We start from the raw sequence: 16,554 nt of genomic DNA, 5'->3' as shown, positions 1-16,554 counted from the left end.
CTTCTGACAAATCGACTGTAGATCAGAGATTTCCAAGACTTCCTTCGTGGATTCCAGTCATTTGCTAGAGCAGCTCACAGAACCCCTTTTATAAAGGATATGATGAGCGGCTAGATACATAGGGTCCCTTAACAATATCCTCAGAGTTTATAACAGTGCCTGGAACAGAGCACAGGACAAAATATATATTATTTGTTGAATAAACGAAAAACTGTCCAGAAAACCTATTTGACACATTGTATCCCGAAGGACTTCTCCCAACAGCTGTCTTTTTCTCAAATCCTCCATTGCAAACACCAGACTTCCCTCCCCATCCCCCCAGGGCTGACAAGGTGCCCAGCTTCTCAGGTGGTAGGCTGTAGAACGTGAGCAGGTAGGGACGCCATTCACTGGGGAAGCAGGAGGAGTGGCCCCTAGGCTGGGACATGGCCTCAGCACTGTCCCTTCCCATTTCTGCACACCAAGTTCCCGGTCTCATCCTTTCTCCGATAGAAGTGGGGTTGCTTTCTGCGTCATCCATTCTCTTCATCACTGACCAGCACCATCACAGCCAGGAAGTGGCTGGCCAAACCCACCAAGGATGCTTCCTTCTTAGCTGTGAAGGGGACAATCGCAAATACACCACCAAGAGGTGTTTCTCCTCTGCCATCACCACATTATGTTAATTCCTGTGTTCATCCTCACCCTTCCCCATTTGCTACCCGATTTGTATAACAGAACAGGAACCCTAAGGCCATGCCTGACTGACTCCTGGGGGCTTATGTTGTTGTGCTGACACTACCACACCTGGAAAGTGACTATGCATTTAACAGGGAGCCATTCCCGGGAGGGAAATTCTGCCAGAAGTGCTCTGAGCACAGGGGCAGGCTAGGAAGCCTTCTCCACTGTTTAAAACCCAGAAGAGTGCCTGGGTGCGGTGACCACAAAAGGGAAGCAGGTGGTAAGAATACGAGCGTGCGTGAGAAGAGCTGTCCTGTAGAATGCCGGATGTTGGGGCTGGAAAAGAAGAGGCAGAAAAGCGATCAAGGTTCAACAGGAAGGTTTCAGGCAGGCTGCGTGGCTGAAGTCCAACTGCTAGCTGGTCTTACTTACACTGACTGTACAGGTAGAGTGAGTTGTCCAAACTGAGAAACTTTTGAGAGTGAAAAAGATGATTTTAATAATGAAAACATACCCATTTTCACAAGAAGTCATCTCATTTTTATAAGCCTTTGATGAGGGGAAGGAAAAAAAAACGGAAAAATGTTCCCATTTTTTTCTATTCTCATAGCATACCAAGTATGCCTCAACGGAACTAAATTTCTACCTGATTATTTCTAATACCTGACATCTTTAAAGATCTTTGTGTGTTTTTTTTTCTCCTGACTCTTGCTCATGGTGGCTTGTTTCTTTATGAGAGAGAGAGAGAGAGAGAGAGAGAGAGAGAGAGAGAATGTGTGTGTGTGTGTACCTTGTTTGCTCATAAGCTTTAAAATCCAACCTGTGAGCATTTTTCAAGCCAAGGGGTTAGAGGGTCCCTTCCCCCCGGAAAACTTGCCTTCACTTTCACAAGTACCTGTGAGACTTGGGTCCACTAAGATTCTAAATTATTTCAAAAGTTACAAATGGTGCTGCGCTAAGTATGGCCCGGGGTGAACCTGAGGGGGCGCAGTGAAGGATTAAAGAATACAAGAGAATAAAGCCTGGGCTAGATGGGACCCTGCTCTCTGATGGAGAGACAGTGCCACCACCTGCAAGCCGAGTCTTTATTTTATAGCCAGATTCCACGAGGCAAAGTAAGGGCGAGATCAAGATCTTTACAATGTTCTTGCGGGTTTCGAATCTACTCAATTACCTGCACCTGATCAAGCTTTGTTTTGGCAGCACTTGCTGCACCTCCCGCAGCCCATATCACTCAGCCACGTGGGACCACAGGTTCAGACCATAAGGTCAAGCTTACAGCCATAGCCTTTGGCCATAATTGTGCTGGGAGGGCTTTGCCTTCCAAGCTGGGACTTGCACGTGGCTTTGCCACGAGAGGACTGTGCCCTCTCATTAGTCCGAGGCTTGAACCTGTCCAAACGCTATAGCCACTCTCCACAACAAATAATGTAAATTCAGGCCCCAAACTTGCAAAAGGACCAGACTGTTTTCACAAATCTTCACAGACTTTTACATCCACTTGGATCCCAGGCTGAGTGGACAAGTCTGGTTGCTGTCTGACTCGGTTTTATGAGGTTTTCTTTTCACTGTGTAGCTCTTCTCAGGCCCGACCTTTATGTGGGGCGGTCAGTGACCCAACACCCTTCCCTTCACAGATCCCTGGCTTTGACCTGGCCTCCCCCTCCCACCCTACCTCAGCCCTGAGATCAAATCTCCACCCCCCTCCCCCAAGCAACTGATGATGTCACTGCTTGCTTCTATGGACTCTTCTGCCTATTGCCTGGAATCAGGGTTTCCTTTACTTTCTGACAAATTCATCCATTCATTTTTTAATATATTTTTCATATATTTTTATTGATTTCAGAGAGGAAGGGAGAGGGAGAGAGAGATAGAAACATCAATGATGAGAGAGAATCGTAGATTGGCTGCCTCTTGCACACCCCCCACTGGGGATTGAGCCCTCAACCTGGACTGTGCTCTGACCAGGAATTGAACTGCGACATCCTGATTCATAGGTCGACACTCAAAACCACTGAGTGTCCACCAGCTGGGCTCATGGGTTCATTTTTAAGGTTGTGGTTTTGTTTTTACGGGTTAGCGAGTCCTCTGGGCGTTTGTGGGAGTCTTTCAGGATGTCCTGTCTGACAGATTTCCAGAAGTGAAACACCCTGAACCTCAGAGAGGGAAGCCCAAGGGGGAAGGCTTTCTTGGAATTTGGCCACAAACAGCCCTGCAGCTCCCAGGTGCGCAGGCCACACCGGCAGGTCCACGAGGCACCACAGCGGCTCCAAAGGGGCGGACTGGCAGCGCCCAGGAGGAATGCACGTGTTTGCCAACACGCACAAGACGCCTCCGGGCTCCCCAGCAGGGTCTGGTAGGGGAGTTTACAAAAGACTGAGGCTCCCGTGTCACCACCTGGAGCAGGACCAGTGACATGACAGTGTTTCCCGTTACAGCGATGACTACCATTCATGTCCACAGTCTGGGGTCGCCTGGGGAGTCTCAGATAACACTGATCCTTCAAAAATCCCATAGGCAGCTACAAAACCAAAATACTGTAATTCTTTGCAGACAGGGACAATGGCTTTTTAAAGCCAGGTTGCAGGTAGGCCCTGAGTACTACAATTGTATTGACTGCATGAATTATTCATGGTTATGTTGAGGCTATTCCAGATTAACCCTTTTGGCTTAAAAAAGAGAGACTGCAGCTTTAAAAAATCATTTATTTCCTCCAGCAAAATAATCGAGATTCAAGAAAATGTTCTCCCCATAAGTGGATCATTCGTGAGCTCTGATTTTTTTCTCCGGTGGTAATGAAATTATGGCCAAGTCCTTCACTTTATCCTTGAGCTTCCTCTAATAAAAAACGACAGGGGAAACATTAACCAACAGAACAAGGACTCAGTGAAGCCGATGAGGAATTAATAATGTGTTTTGATAAGGCCAAGTACTAACTGAACATGTAGAAGCTATTAAAACATTAGGACCCGACCTCTCTGGCAAAGCTAAATTAAACACCAAGGATTACGGACCATTGGCGGTGGAATTATGAAATGTCTCTCCACTTTAATGATGTTCGCTCCTCGGTGGAATTTCATGCCGCAAACTGTTTCCCGTTGAAGTCCTCATCATTTTCGGTTTCTGTCCAGATAAAAATGAATGCCCAATATCAAATTCTTACAGTTTTTAAAGTCTACCTTGTTATTTAAATGCAATTTTAACCCAGGAAAGACATACATTAATGATTTAAAAGGACGCCTGGCAGCCAAATTAAGCCCTGAAGGAATTAACTAACTAAATAAATAAATAAAAGTTAAAGGCATTTAGGGAGAGACAAAAGTCTTTACCAGTCTTAAGTAACCAAGTAAGGCAGTGGTTCTCAACCTTGGCTGCACATTAGAGTCACCTGGGAATCTTTTTAAGATCCTGATTTCTGGGCCTCATCCTCTGGAAATTCCGTTTCTTTGTGATGGGGTGGGGCCACAACATTAGTAACAAAGAAATAACAATTTCCGGAGGATGAGGCCCAGAAATCAGGATTTTAAAAAGATTCCCAGGTGACTCTAATGTGCAGCCAAGGTTGAGAACCACTGAAATAAGAGAAAAGTATGTTGAAGTTAAATGTACCACCGTGCTAGAAATTTCTCTAGAACTGACATTGAACCTCAGGGGTAAAACTCAACAGTGTGGCCATAAGCACACAGGTGTGGAATGTCATTTCTTCTCCCCCCTGATCTTGACCTGTGCAGTCTTCCAGGTCCTCCTCCTGCCTCCGGCGTAGACTCTCGGAAAGGCGTGAACAGACCTTGTTCTGAACCATAGCTCTGTGACGGACTCTTCGATGGCCTGGCACAGATCAATCCGTCTGCGCTTTGGTTCCCTAATCCGCGGAGTTGGGGGGACGTAAGATTCTCTCCCTAACCGAACTCCAGCCAGGCTCCTCCGAGCCCCCTTCTCCCCGAGGTCTCGGTCTGGGCCCATTAGAAACTACAGATTCTCAGCACAAATGATTTTGTCCGCTCCCTGCCCCCTACATGTAAAAGATTTACATCCTGGTTTCTGACAGCTCAGGATGTTAGGCTGGTCCTAACCACAGCCCCCCTCCCCTCCTCCAAGTCCCTGCCTGGGAAGGTTCAAGGCTCCCAAAAGAACTGACTGTTCTTCCTACCCAACACCTGACATAGGCCCCTGAGACCCTTTCTTGGAGCTGTCAATAAAAGGAGCTTACAGTTGTGAATTCTTCTTCCATCCCTTTGAGATGGCTATGGGTCTCCCACACTCAGGAGTGTCTTCCTTGAGGGCCTGGAAGCCATCCCTCTGAATGCCAAGCTCTGGAGAACTCTCAAGCACGGCCACGCCCACGCCCACGTATACCCTGTCCCACCGGCTTTCCTTCCAATGACATATGGACACTCCCCCTTCGGGTGGTGGGATCGATGATCCCCTTGAACCTGAGCAGGGCTCTGTAACTGCCTCGGGAAGAACACGGGAGGAAGTGACACCGCTGGACGTCTGAAGCTTGGTCACATGGAGTACAACCGCCATGCTGTGGGGAAGCCCAGGCCACATGGAGGCGCCCCAGCTAGGGTCTCGGCACAGGATCAGCCATCATCTGAGTGAAGAGACCGTCAAATGAGCCCAACCCCTCGCCTGGGAGTCTTTCAGTTGAGGTGCTAGGAATTGAGGAACAGACATAAGCCATTCCTGCTGTGCCAGGTCCACCCGCCTCCCTCCTCCCCCCACCGACAGAATCTATGAGCATGACACATGGATGGTTTATGCCACTGACATTTGGGGGTAATTTGTTATGTAGCCATAGTAACCGGAACATCGTTGTTCAGAGCTACCCTTGCAGTGCAGCAGCTTTCCCACGTTCCCAGTCTTATTGTAACATCATCGGTACCTAAGCCCAGGCAGTATAAATTTCCATATGGAAATTAGTTTCTCTGGGCATTTTTTAAAATTCTTGACCTGCCCGGCTGGCGTGGCTCAGTGGTTGAGTGTCGACCTATGAACCAGGAGGTCATGGTTTGATTCCTGGTCAGGGCACATGCCCTGGCTGTGGGCTTGATCCCCAGTGTGGGACATGCAGGAGGCAGCAGATCAATCATTCTCTCTCATCATGGATGTTTCTCTCTCTCTCTCTCTCCCTTCCTCTCTGAAATCCACAAAAAATATATGTTTTTTAAATCTTGACCATCTTTACCCCCTCCTCCCATTTTTAAAGTATATCACGTTGTCTTGTTTCGGTCTGCATTAAATAAAAACCCAAGCCTCTGCTAACAGGAAAAGCTGTGATCAGTCTTCACAGACGGGAAGGAGGGAGGGTGAAGCAAGGACGCTGGGCGGAGGCTGAGAAGACAGGCCCGCGGCCTGTGTGTGATGCACAGCGAGTCTCTCCTGCAGGTCACGGGACTCGAGGGTCCTGGCAGAGCTGGGGCGGCTGCATTCAGACCACTTATTCGTCTGGAGCACAGTCTGTTCTTAAACACCGACCACCTCCAGGCCAAGTTCTCCTGTTCAGACTCCGAAGGCAGTACCATTTCCCCAAGAGCCATCAGCATCAGTCACAGGGGCTGAGGAGCGCGCAGGGTGGCGGGGGTGGGACAGGGAGTGACATTCAGGCCCGCCCGCCAGTCAGCACCCCACCGTCAATCACGTCCCTGCCCGGCTGGCTTCTAATGAGCCCGCCACCGTGAGTGAGGTCTCTCTTTCTGTTTTACGGCCCCGCTGAAACTCATCGCGGGCTGTCCTTTGTCTCTCTCTCCCCATATATCTGGAGTGATGGGCTTTATGGCCACTTCTTCGGGGAGAGAGAATTATAGAGCTCCGGATTTATGTCTGTTTGCCGGGCCCCCTCCGGCCCACGCACTGCAAGGTGAAAGCTGGGGCAGCGCAAACAATGGCGCCCTCTCATAGATCTGGCCCAGTTGCTGACAGCTTATTTTGACAAAGGCATAAAATTCAATGACTCTGGCTCAGCCGAGAAGCTGGAGGAAATTCAGAGGGGAAAAAGAGGATGTTTAAACGTGAGCCATCTCCAAACTGCTCTCTGAATCAGGTAAATTGTGAAAAATAGGCTAAGTAAGCTGAGCCAACAAATTTAATGGCAACAATAGCTGGGGTAGAAGGGACGTGATTTATCCCCGAGGCCACTGTACAAAATACCTTTCCCTGATATGGAGGGATTATCACCGGCTACATGAACAGATACCGAGTCGTCAGGGAAGACGTGGGGCGTGGGGGCCTCCAATGAGCCTTGTCTACCTGCCCTCACACCTCTGTGTATTTCCACGCTGAATGGGCACCTGTGACCAATAATATATTGCAGAAGTGACAGTGGGTGGCTTTGATGGCTAGGTCATAAAAGATATCCCTCACTCGGCTTTATTCTCAAGCTCACTTGTTTTGGTGGCCAGGGGGTAGGGCAGGGGTGCCAGCAGCCATCTCCTGAGAACCTTCCAGCAGCCCAGGATGAGGTCCCTGCTGGACGGTCACGAGGGCCAGCTGCCTTTACCAGCTGAGCCGCCCTCAGCAGCCTCAGATGCTTGCAGTCCCGGCCAGGAGCCCAGCCAAGCGGCTCCTGCACTCCCTCGCCATGCAAGTGGCAAGGGATCATGAGTGTTTGCACTCTGAGTCACTAGATTTTGAGGCGATTTGTCCTGTAGCAAGAGATAACTAATGCGGGCATGTAATGAGGATTACCTTCAGCCAAGTGGGGCAGAAACACAGGTAAGAACCCGAAAGCCACAGTTTCGGCTAGCACGGCACTCCTGGGTGCCAGGGACTCAAGACCCTTCTCTTGTTTCGTTCCGCTGTCCTCAGTACATGGGTCTCTTCTCATGGTCCAATATGGCTGCTCCGGCACCAGCCGTCACATCCCTATTCCAGCCAACAGGACGGAGGAAGAGCAAGGAGGACATGCCCTCTCCCTTAAGGACACTTCTGTTTACAGGCCACAGGCAAGAACGCAGGGGGATGGCCGTGCTGAGCTATCAGGGGAGGCTGGGAAAGGAAGTCTTTATTCTGGGCAGCCGTATATCCAGCTGAAAGCCAGAAATTTAAGGAAAAGGAGAAATAATTATTGGGGCAAACTAGCAGTTTGGAGATTGACATTAATCAGGATTTGCTGCAAGGTGCTAGCTGAGCTGAATAGGAATGAGACAGCAAGGGGGAAGGGGACTGTGTGCCTTTGGGATGACTGGGCCACAGAGCCCTTCCCAGGGCCTATCCTCCTTCACTGCCCTGGGCAACTGAAGGGCATATTTCTGAAGTCTGTCCTCAGAGTAGCAAAACCACATGTTCAGCAGCGAGCTATCGATAGCTTACTTGAAAATACAGAGCACAATCTTCTGGGTCCATGGATAACATAGTGAAATTACTGTGATATCCTGGGGTCCAAAAGATCCAACGTGTAAGATGTGGGGTGATTGTGCAGTTACAGAAATACGCTGGGGGAGGGGGTACCAGAGAAGTCCCAAGCTGGGAGTTTTAACACAGGTTCAAATGTCACCTGGCTCAGCTGCACTGTGGCGCCACCTAGTGGCAGTTGTCTTCCCACCTAGCTATGTAGCTGCGTTTCTGGGACCAGGTAAGGGGATTGATTCCAGGCCTGTCTCCAGGTTAGCAGGTGCCCATTTAATCAGCCTGCTCTGGGGAGAGTGGACCAGAAAGATACTGGACTGGGGGTACCCATACTTTATGGTTTGGTGAAAGGGTTGCCTGCTACTTCTCTGCTTGGTCTTGTCCTACCTGCCAAGGAGGATAGCCAATCACATTTTGTCCCAATTCACATTATTGAGGGCGTTAGCACTCTCTCTCTCAATCTCTCTCTCTCTCTCTCTCTCTCTCTCTCTCTCTCATTTATATGTATTAAAGCAGTATATTAAATGAGTTAAACTTGATACATCATAAGCAGAAAACATTTCCCATTACCCTGAAACCCTCTCTCTGGGCTATTTCTTTCCCTGGCCTAGATGGAGCCTCTATGTTCCAGGGCTTTTCTGGTCACTCTCAGATAGTGAAAAGTTGTCTGGTTACACTCACCACCAGTATAGCCACATATCTGCACTTAAACAGTGCAGTGATACAAATCCACAACTTTAACCAAAACTATAGCCTCTCCCCGTCCCTCCCGTCCCCCCCCCCCTCCCGCAGCTTGCAATGAGGTGGAGGGTGTGGTCAGGCTTTCTCTGCCCACCCCTCTCCCACTAGCTGCTGTTTCTGAGCCTGCCTGGGGCGGGGGCGGGGGACAGATGAGGTGGGGGAGATACCCACCTTCACTTGGTGCCATGGTGATGCGCTGCTGTGCTCTCTGGCTCCATCGCACTCAAGGCTGATTCTTCCACTCTGTGGGTACTTTTTGAGATTATCTTGGAGATTCTTCTGCTGGTCTTCTCCAAGGGCCACTTACACGAGGCAGGTGATAGATGCCTGTCCTCCAGTTATAAGATGCACACAGCTGGGTTCTTGGGGGGGGGCTGTCTGTGTGATGCATCATGGAGCTTCTCTAGGCAGCTCTCTTGGGCACATTCTGTGTGCAGAGAGCTGCAGGTCCACTCTCCAAGGCCCAGCTGGCCCTCAGAGGAGAAAGCCACGTGTTCGGAGACGTGGTCTGCTTCCCCAGCAGCCCTCCCCCCTCCCTCTGTCTCTTTTCCCGCCCAGCCACCTCGAAGCTCGCTAGCCATAGCCTCTCGTTGCATGGCTCTGCTTCCCAGACTCCGGACCAAAAGGCCCCTGAGCAGCCCCCTGGCAAACGCTTTCTCCTCTGAGGGAGGAAACACGCCCAGTGCTTCAACGACTCTCTTCAGAAAAGCTTTTCTCTAACTTGCACCTTCAAGCCTTTTATATGTTTAAGACGGGGATTGGCTCAAGGCACAAGAATCAGGTTTCCGATTCCCCTTTTGCCCGTCCCCCACAATCTGTGATCTGTGCCTGTCTTTGGAATGTGGGGTACATGGATCTTTTCAGAACAGATACATTGAATAATTTCAGGGGTTATCACTCATGTAAACTTATATGACATACAAGGAGGATATAAAACACAGTGTGAAGGTGGCCCTGGAGGTGGGAAGCTGCTGGCCTGATGTGTCATCCTCGGCTGTTGGAGTGTCAGGTGAATCCTGTTATATGTAACAAGAGGCCCGGTGCACGAAATTTGTGTGTGTGTGTGGGGGTGGCCTGTCCCTAAGCCTGGCCTGCACCCTCTCCAATCCAGGACCCCTCGGGGCATGTCCGACTGCCTCTCACAATCTGGGACTGCTGGCTCCTAACCACTCACCTATCAGCCTGCCTGATTGCCCCTAACCCCTCTGCCTGCCTTCCTGATCACCCCCTAACCACCTCTGACTGCCTGCCTGATCACCCCTAGATCACCCCTAACCGCCTCTGCCTCATCCCGCACCCAGGACCCAGGATTCCCTCCTCTGTACAGTCGCAGGCACCTGGGACCTGGGCCGGCTTCGCCCAGGCTGGCTGCAGCCACAGGGGACCATGGGCAGGTGGCTTATCCCTCTCCTGGGCCACAGGCGCAGCCACCGGCACCTGGGACCGCAGGGTGTGCAGCTTGTCCCTCTCCCGGGCAGCAGCCTGGCTGGTCCCCATTCCTCTCTCCCCAGCGTTGAGTGTCTGAGCTGTTATGGCCTGACTGCGCGAGGGCATGATGACCATTTGCATATTACTCTTTATTATATAGATTATATAGATAATAACTGTAGAGCTGACACTTACCTATTGTTGGCATGTGCTGCTATGCACTCTTTTAGGGGCTTTGCCTACTTTATTCCATCCACATAACAATCCTACCAGATCGGTACTACTTCTCAAGACTGTTTTACAGATGAGTCAGCTGAAGCCCAGGCACTAAGGTTACTCAGCCAGCGAATGGCAGAGCTGGAATGCAAACCCAGAAGACGGCTCCATCCGATGCCTGGTGCCCGAGGGTAGAACCCGTCTCCGTGCCTTCTGCAGCAGGTGACCGGTCGGTCACACGCAGGGACCTGCAGGCAGGCAGGCAGATGTGGCTCCCTCAGCAGCTGTGCGGCCTTCGCTAAGTCAGGCAACTTTGCTGAATCGCAGTATCCTCATCAAGATACTACCTGGCATAGATGTTGGGGCTGGTCAAACGTGCATGTATTTCTCCTCTCTTTCTGCAAAGGGAAAAGAGTCAAAACTTCCTGAACTTCAAGATTTCAATCAACTTTATCAAACACCCTGGCAAGGAGGCTGGGAGACCCCAGGCGTCCCTTGTTTGGGTGGAACACATGCAGGGAATGCCCGCGCTCAGTGGGACTGGATTTCTGGGTACTGAGTCAGTACCTTCTGGGGAGGCCATTCACTCCCGCAAAGCGACCCTCTTCTGCCCCCTTGTGCGTGGAAATGCGGCCCTGGGGACACGAGCACGCTCCGAGCACACGGTCATTACCAGCTCGGTCTCCTGATGACCGCTCCGGCCAAGGACCCCGGAACCGGTCCGCGCTCGGGCGTAAGGGGGGAGGGGGACTCAGGGGGAGGAGTCGGGGCTCCTTTCCTCCGCCGGAACCCTGGTCCGGGGGCTGGGTCCCCGCCCGGAACTGCAAAGCCGCAGGCCGGGCCGGAAGCGCGCGGCGCAGCGTGGCGGTGCGGAGGGAGGGAGCGCGGGCCGGGCCGCGGAGGACGCGCGAAGATGGCGGCCTTCTCGGGTGCGTGTGCGGCGGGCTGTGCGCGGGGGCCGGCGGGTGGGGGCGCCGGTGCCGGGAGCGCCGGGGGGAGCGGTCCGCGCGGCGCCTGCGGGCCACGGTGCAGCGAGGCGGCGCTGCGGCTCTGCGCGCTCGGGGCTGCGGGAGCGCCTGTGCGGGCGCCGGCTCCCCGGGCTCCCCGGGCCCCCCGGGCCCCCTCCGCCGCCTCCTCGCAGCCGCACCGGCTGCCCCGCCCGGGGACGGCGGCGGCGTGGCGCCAGCGGGTCCCGATCGCAGGCCTCCCGCCCGCGGACGTGGCAGCGGCGCTCGCGAGCCCGGGATGGGGCGGGGCGGGGAGGCTCCGCTGGGAAAGGACTCTCCGGCCTCTGTCCAGTTTTTTTTCCGGATCCTTCCGAAAAGTGAACGCCCCAGCGGGAACCTGTGATTTGTTAGTGTTTGTTTGAACGCTAGCACGTCGACACTAACGTTAGGTAGTAATCGAAGCTGGAAGGGAACGCGTTCATTCTCATACAGAGTCAGGCGTACAGTATTGGGAAATATTCATTCATTCGCTGTGTGACGCCCTCCTGTATTCCAAATAGGACTTAAAGGTCGTTTATCTAGCCTAACAGTTGCTATCTTTACCTCTTCCTTTATCATCATGCCTTTATGCACGAAGCTGCACTGAGCCTGCTATACACTTAAACGTGGAAATTTACATGCAGAAAGTGCAAGTTAGGCCTGTATTTTAATGTTCTTAATCTATAAAGGTGACTTCAGATGCTGTTGTTGTTGTTGTTTTAGTTTTCTCCTATAAACACATTAGGAACTGCAGGTTTTTAGTCCCGAGTCAGGACTTCAGGTGGCTGTAGTTACATCTTACAGCAGGAGGCAAGGGGAAGTCTACTCGGTGGCCGGTATTTTTGCCCCCAGTCCTCTCCTAACACGAGGGATTGGAGCCAGGCGTGTAGAGCCGTTCCAGGTTGTCATTCTACGGGTTCACTTCTTGGGGAGTCGTGCCCACCTTTCAGGGATGTCCGGGTAAAGGACTAGAAGAGTCTGTGATATGAAATAAGGACCTGTAGAGTTAAAGAACATGTTTTCCGTAAGTGTTAAAAATGTGATATGTAAAGAGAAGATGGCTTATAGCAAACATGCAGGGAACGTGACCACGCGGAACAAGGAGTCTGGGATTTGCTGAGTCTGTTGCTGCTCACAGTATAGCAGTTTCACTAGCGGCTCCAGCTGGCAGGATGCCGCATAGGGAAGACCATCACTCTCCTTTATCCAACCCGGTTGCTTTTCAGGAGAATCAGGTAGACGCTAATGGGGACAAGTCTTAGAAGGGTCTGCTTAGATACACAACTTGAACTCTTGGTTAGTTTTTCCATCTGTGCATTTTCCTGGGGAGATTGAGAATTAGGAGAGCCCTTATGAACAAGATTTTTATACTTGTCTGTGTCAGCTATGTTTATATCAACAAGTTTACAATGTAAAATTTCAGGGTTCTATCTATTGTGTTATTTGCTGGTATGGTTCTTCTAAGCTAATGCAAAGAAAAAGCTACCCCTGCAATGGATATAGTCAATTTGTAGATTTGTTTTATGTCTTTTCACAAATAATTGCAAGAACTACAGATTTTCCAGATTGGTTATTTGGAGGGCTTGGGAATATTTGAATATTGTTAATTTTTTTATAGGAATGTGTATTTTTGTAATTTATAATAATGAAAGCTTCATTTTTATAAATGCAGTCTTAAAATAAAAAGCACTTCCTATTTGGGGAGGAGTCGTAAGTAATCCAGCTCACTACCCTCCGCATTTCACTGAGAAATGATAAAATGAGAAAAATCTAATCAGAAGTAATCCCATCTATTCACTTGGGACTGGCTTCGAAGTAGAATTATTAAATATGTGAACAGTGAACAATGTGGTTCTGCACCTGACGTTTCCCATTACCCACGTTTTCTCCCCGGTCCTGCCTTTCCTGTTAGGCCGAGCTTTCATTCTGGCTGCCAGTGAGTGTGGGCTCTGAGGGTGTTCACGTGGTCCTAAGGTAGCCAGGGTGCATGCACGATTCCACATGGTCTCCAGATGAAGCGACCAAGATGCTGGTCGACCCTCTAACTCCGGCAGATGGGTCATTAGCTATGGGAACGCTGGGGGTTACTGTGTATTCTGTGGCAATTGTGCACCAGATACCATACATATTACCTGTAATCTTCCTGTATCCCTACAGGGTAGGTAACACCACCCCATTGTGTGTGGGGAAAGCAGGCCATAGCTTGCCCGAGGTTGCACTGCTAGTGAGAGCTTGGATTTGAACTCGGGTCTTTCTCCAAAGCTTCCCCTCTCTCATCAGTGCCACACTCAGGAGGGGCTGTGGTACTGAGCTGTGCTTCAAAGCCTTTTCTCCTCAGACAGTAACTTTAAGAGCCACATGATTTAAGTTTATGTGGTTTTTAAAATTAATTTTTATTTTCAGAGATGGGTGTTATGCCTGAAATCGCACAAGCTGTGGAAGAGATGGATTGGCTGTAAGTACACGAAGCTTAAATGTACCTGCAACAGCATTGCTTTGTCATTTACTAGTAACCAGTTGGTCATGATTTTATCAGATCTTTTTGGGTGTAGTTGGGTAAGTGAAATTAAGTTTTATTGTGATTCTCTTATAGGGCATTTCCTTTTTAAACTTTCATATATTTCTAGCTGAAAAGGATTAGTAGTATTTACCAAATAACATTTTCTTAGGCTTATAATTTAGCATGCCTACATGCCTCAATTAGCTTAGGTGATTTATTTTTATAACTAAAATTTTTCAAAATATGATTCTTTTAGTCTCCCAACTGATATCCAGGCAGAATCCATCCCACTGATCCTGGGAGGCGGCGATGTGCTTATGGTATGTTCCACAGGGTGAGGGGCTGGGAGCCGGGACACACAATCGGGGGGCTGATTGTGAACCACTGTAAGAACTCCATAGGCTTCAAGATGATATTTTCACCCAATTAATTTTATATATTTACATGCATTTAGGACACATACACTGCATTCACAGTATTAGGTAGAGTTGTGGGGAAAATGAAGGTAAGATGCAGCTTTTGCCCTTGAGAAGCTTAACCCCAGTAGCACAGTAACACATGCACACAGGTAATTGTCATAAAAGAGAACCATGGCACCTGGGTCAGCTTGCAAAGTTCTAAAGGATTTGAGTGGGGCCAGCTGTCCTCCTGGATGAGGGGACCATGGGGACTCTTCTGGGGGCAGTAGATTTAGGACAAGGGAGGATGAAAGAGGCATGAACTCTACGTAGAGAAGAGAATGCAGGTGTGATCCCAGAGCAGTTCAGTTAGAGCAGCGGTTCTCAACCTGTGGGTCGCGACCCCTTTGGCGGTCGAACGACCCTTTCACAGGGGTCGCCTAAGACCATCCTGCATATCAGATATTTACATGACGATTCATAACAGTAGCAACAACACAGAAGTAGCAACGAAAATAATTTTATGGTTGGGTCACAACACGAGGAACTGTATTTAAAGGGCCAGAAGGTTGAGAACCACTGAGATAGAGGGAAGCATAAGATAAGTGTGTCTGGTGGGGCGGAACTTGAGATAAGACGGGAAATACACAGTGGCTCCGATGACCGGGGCTCTTTCTCAGGTGTCACTTAAAAGAATTCGGTATTTGTTGGCAGTGGGGGTCATTGGACATTTTAAGGGGGAGTGTGTGACAAGGTTAGGCTTGTGTTTTATGAGGACTAATTTGGTAATAGAGTTGTGAGAGATTAGATACTGTTAGGACACTTTTGTAACCTAGGTTAGAATGCTGAGGCCTTAGGTTTGAGTGGTAGCAATGGGAAGAGAAAGGGGGAGTGATTCTTGAGGGAATGGCAAGGCTGGCAGCAGTCGCAGTGGACTGAGGAACCCTGAGAGACCTGGAGGCACCTGAAAGGCAAGGCAGCTGGTCAGGTGGCGACGTCTCATCCGTTAAGTTGACTTCTGTAATTGACAACGTTTTTTCCATTTAGGCTGCAGAAACAGGAAGTGGAAAAACTGGTGTAAGTAATAAAAACTTAAATTGACTTTGTAAGAGTTGATTTTTAAAGCAACTTTGTCCAGTAATTCTGACTTTGAAATATTTAATAAGGCAACCTCCTGCAGAATGTGACGAAACGGTTGCTTGCCACTGAGAGTGGTAGTCTTATTGCCAGCTAATTCTGGAATAACTCTGTAAGGTGTGGCTTTAAGAATATAGTTTTAAACTGGTCTTGGAGACATAGTGACATTACCTTTAGTATTTACAGTCACTTCTGAATTTTACTGCAGTGGCTCTAGTAATAGAGAGATTGCAAGTAGAGGCCGATTTCACATTGGCCCAGACTGGAGAAACAGGTCGTCAGTGTGGGTGGTATTTCTCCTCTTTAGTTTAGTTCGTTCTGCAGGTTCCCGTTCTTTGTTTTTGGAGCTGTCAGCTGGCTCCTGTTACCTTCGTTCAGTCAGCTGTCTGTGAGTCTTCCTGGAATTTGAGGTTTGGGCAAATGGGATGGCAGTCTAAAATATGTGTAATTATTTAATGTACATGTGTAACTTCTGTAATTTATGCTGATTAGTAAATTGGCATTGATATCTGAATGCTGATATATGGAACTGTTGTTTCTTTGCTAGGCTTTCAGCATTCCAGTTATCCAGATAGTTTATGAAACTCTGAAAGACCAACAGGAAGGCAAAAAGGGGAAAACAACAATTAAAACTGGTGCTTCAGGTAATGTTTGCGTAGCAGTATTGCCCTTTTGTATAAATTAGTTATTCTCCTCCCTGGCATGTGCAGATGTGAGGTTTGGGTGTGCATTTTTATTGTCAGTGTCTGCGTGGTGGTGTTGGCATTCGGTGCTGGAAGCAGGGATGCCAAGTGTCATTTGGAGCATAACTCATTTGTAAGTGAATTGTGAGGCAGATAGGATATGAACTATTTAGACCAGCCGTGGGCAAACTACGGCCCGCGGGCCAGATCCGGCCCGTTCGGCTGTTCTATCCGGCCCGCGGAGCCGAAAGAGCGGAGGGTTCTCTTGCTCTCCCCTCCGCTCCTTCACCAGCAGCGGTGTTAGCATGGCAACGTCGGGAAACACGGCCGCAGCTCCTTCTTCTGAGTCCAGTTTAAGAACCCATTGTGGCCCTCGAGTCAAAAAGTTTGCCCACCCCTGATTTAGACCATTGGCCTATTTAAAAATAATTTTGAGACTTGTAACAACTTTAAACCGG

At 49.6% G+C, this 16,554-nt stretch overlaps 1 protein-coding gene and 1 long non-coding RNA gene across 4 annotated transcripts in view; one reads left to right on the top strand and one right to left on the bottom strand.

Moving 5' to 3' along the window:
- Positions 1 to 2,879: 2,879 nt before the first annotated feature.
- LOC118669264 lies at positions 2,880 to 11,693 on the bottom strand. 2 transcript variants are annotated; one of them, XR_004971935.1, is made up of 5 exons: positions 10,960 to 11,693; positions 10,372 to 10,790; positions 8,920 to 9,221; positions 3,675 to 3,783; positions 2,880 to 3,498 (listed from the first exon to the last, which is right to left on the bottom strand). It is a non-coding gene; the product is annotated as an uncharacterized LOC118669264 (long non-coding RNA). The 2 variants fall into 2 exon arrangements; XR_004971934.1 differs by having other exon boundaries at positions 2,880 to 3,783.
- Positions 11,216 to 16,554, top strand: part of DDX1 (DEAD-box helicase 1) — a 27,705-nt gene continuing 22,366 nt past the window's right edge. Inside the window, exons 1-5 of one of the 2 annotated variants that reach the window (XM_036335296.1) lie at positions 11,216 to 11,321; positions 13,782 to 13,833; positions 14,135 to 14,198; positions 15,324 to 15,353; positions 15,961 to 16,057. In XM_036335296.1, coding sequence (XP_036191189.1) covers positions 11,306 to 11,321; positions 13,782 to 13,833; positions 14,135 to 14,198; positions 15,324 to 15,353; positions 15,961 to 16,057 — 259 coding nt within the window. In that variant the 5' untranslated portion in view covers positions 11,216 to 11,305. Of the gene's footprint in view, positions 11,322 to 13,781; positions 13,834 to 14,134; positions 14,199 to 15,323; positions 15,354 to 15,960; positions 16,058 to 16,554 lie in introns of those variants that run through there. The other variant, XM_036335297.1, reaches the window with a different exon arrangement.

This window comes from Myotis myotis, unplaced genomic scaffold (genome assembly GCF_014108235.1).
Source record: "Myotis myotis isolate mMyoMyo1 unplaced genomic scaffold, mMyoMyo1.p scaffold_m19_p_14, whole genome shotgun sequence".
NCBI lineage: Eukaryota > Metazoa > Chordata > Mammalia > Chiroptera > Vespertilionidae > Myotis > Myotis myotis.
Note: the sequence above shows the minus strand (reverse complement) of the source record. Positions and strands in the feature narration are given on the sequence as shown.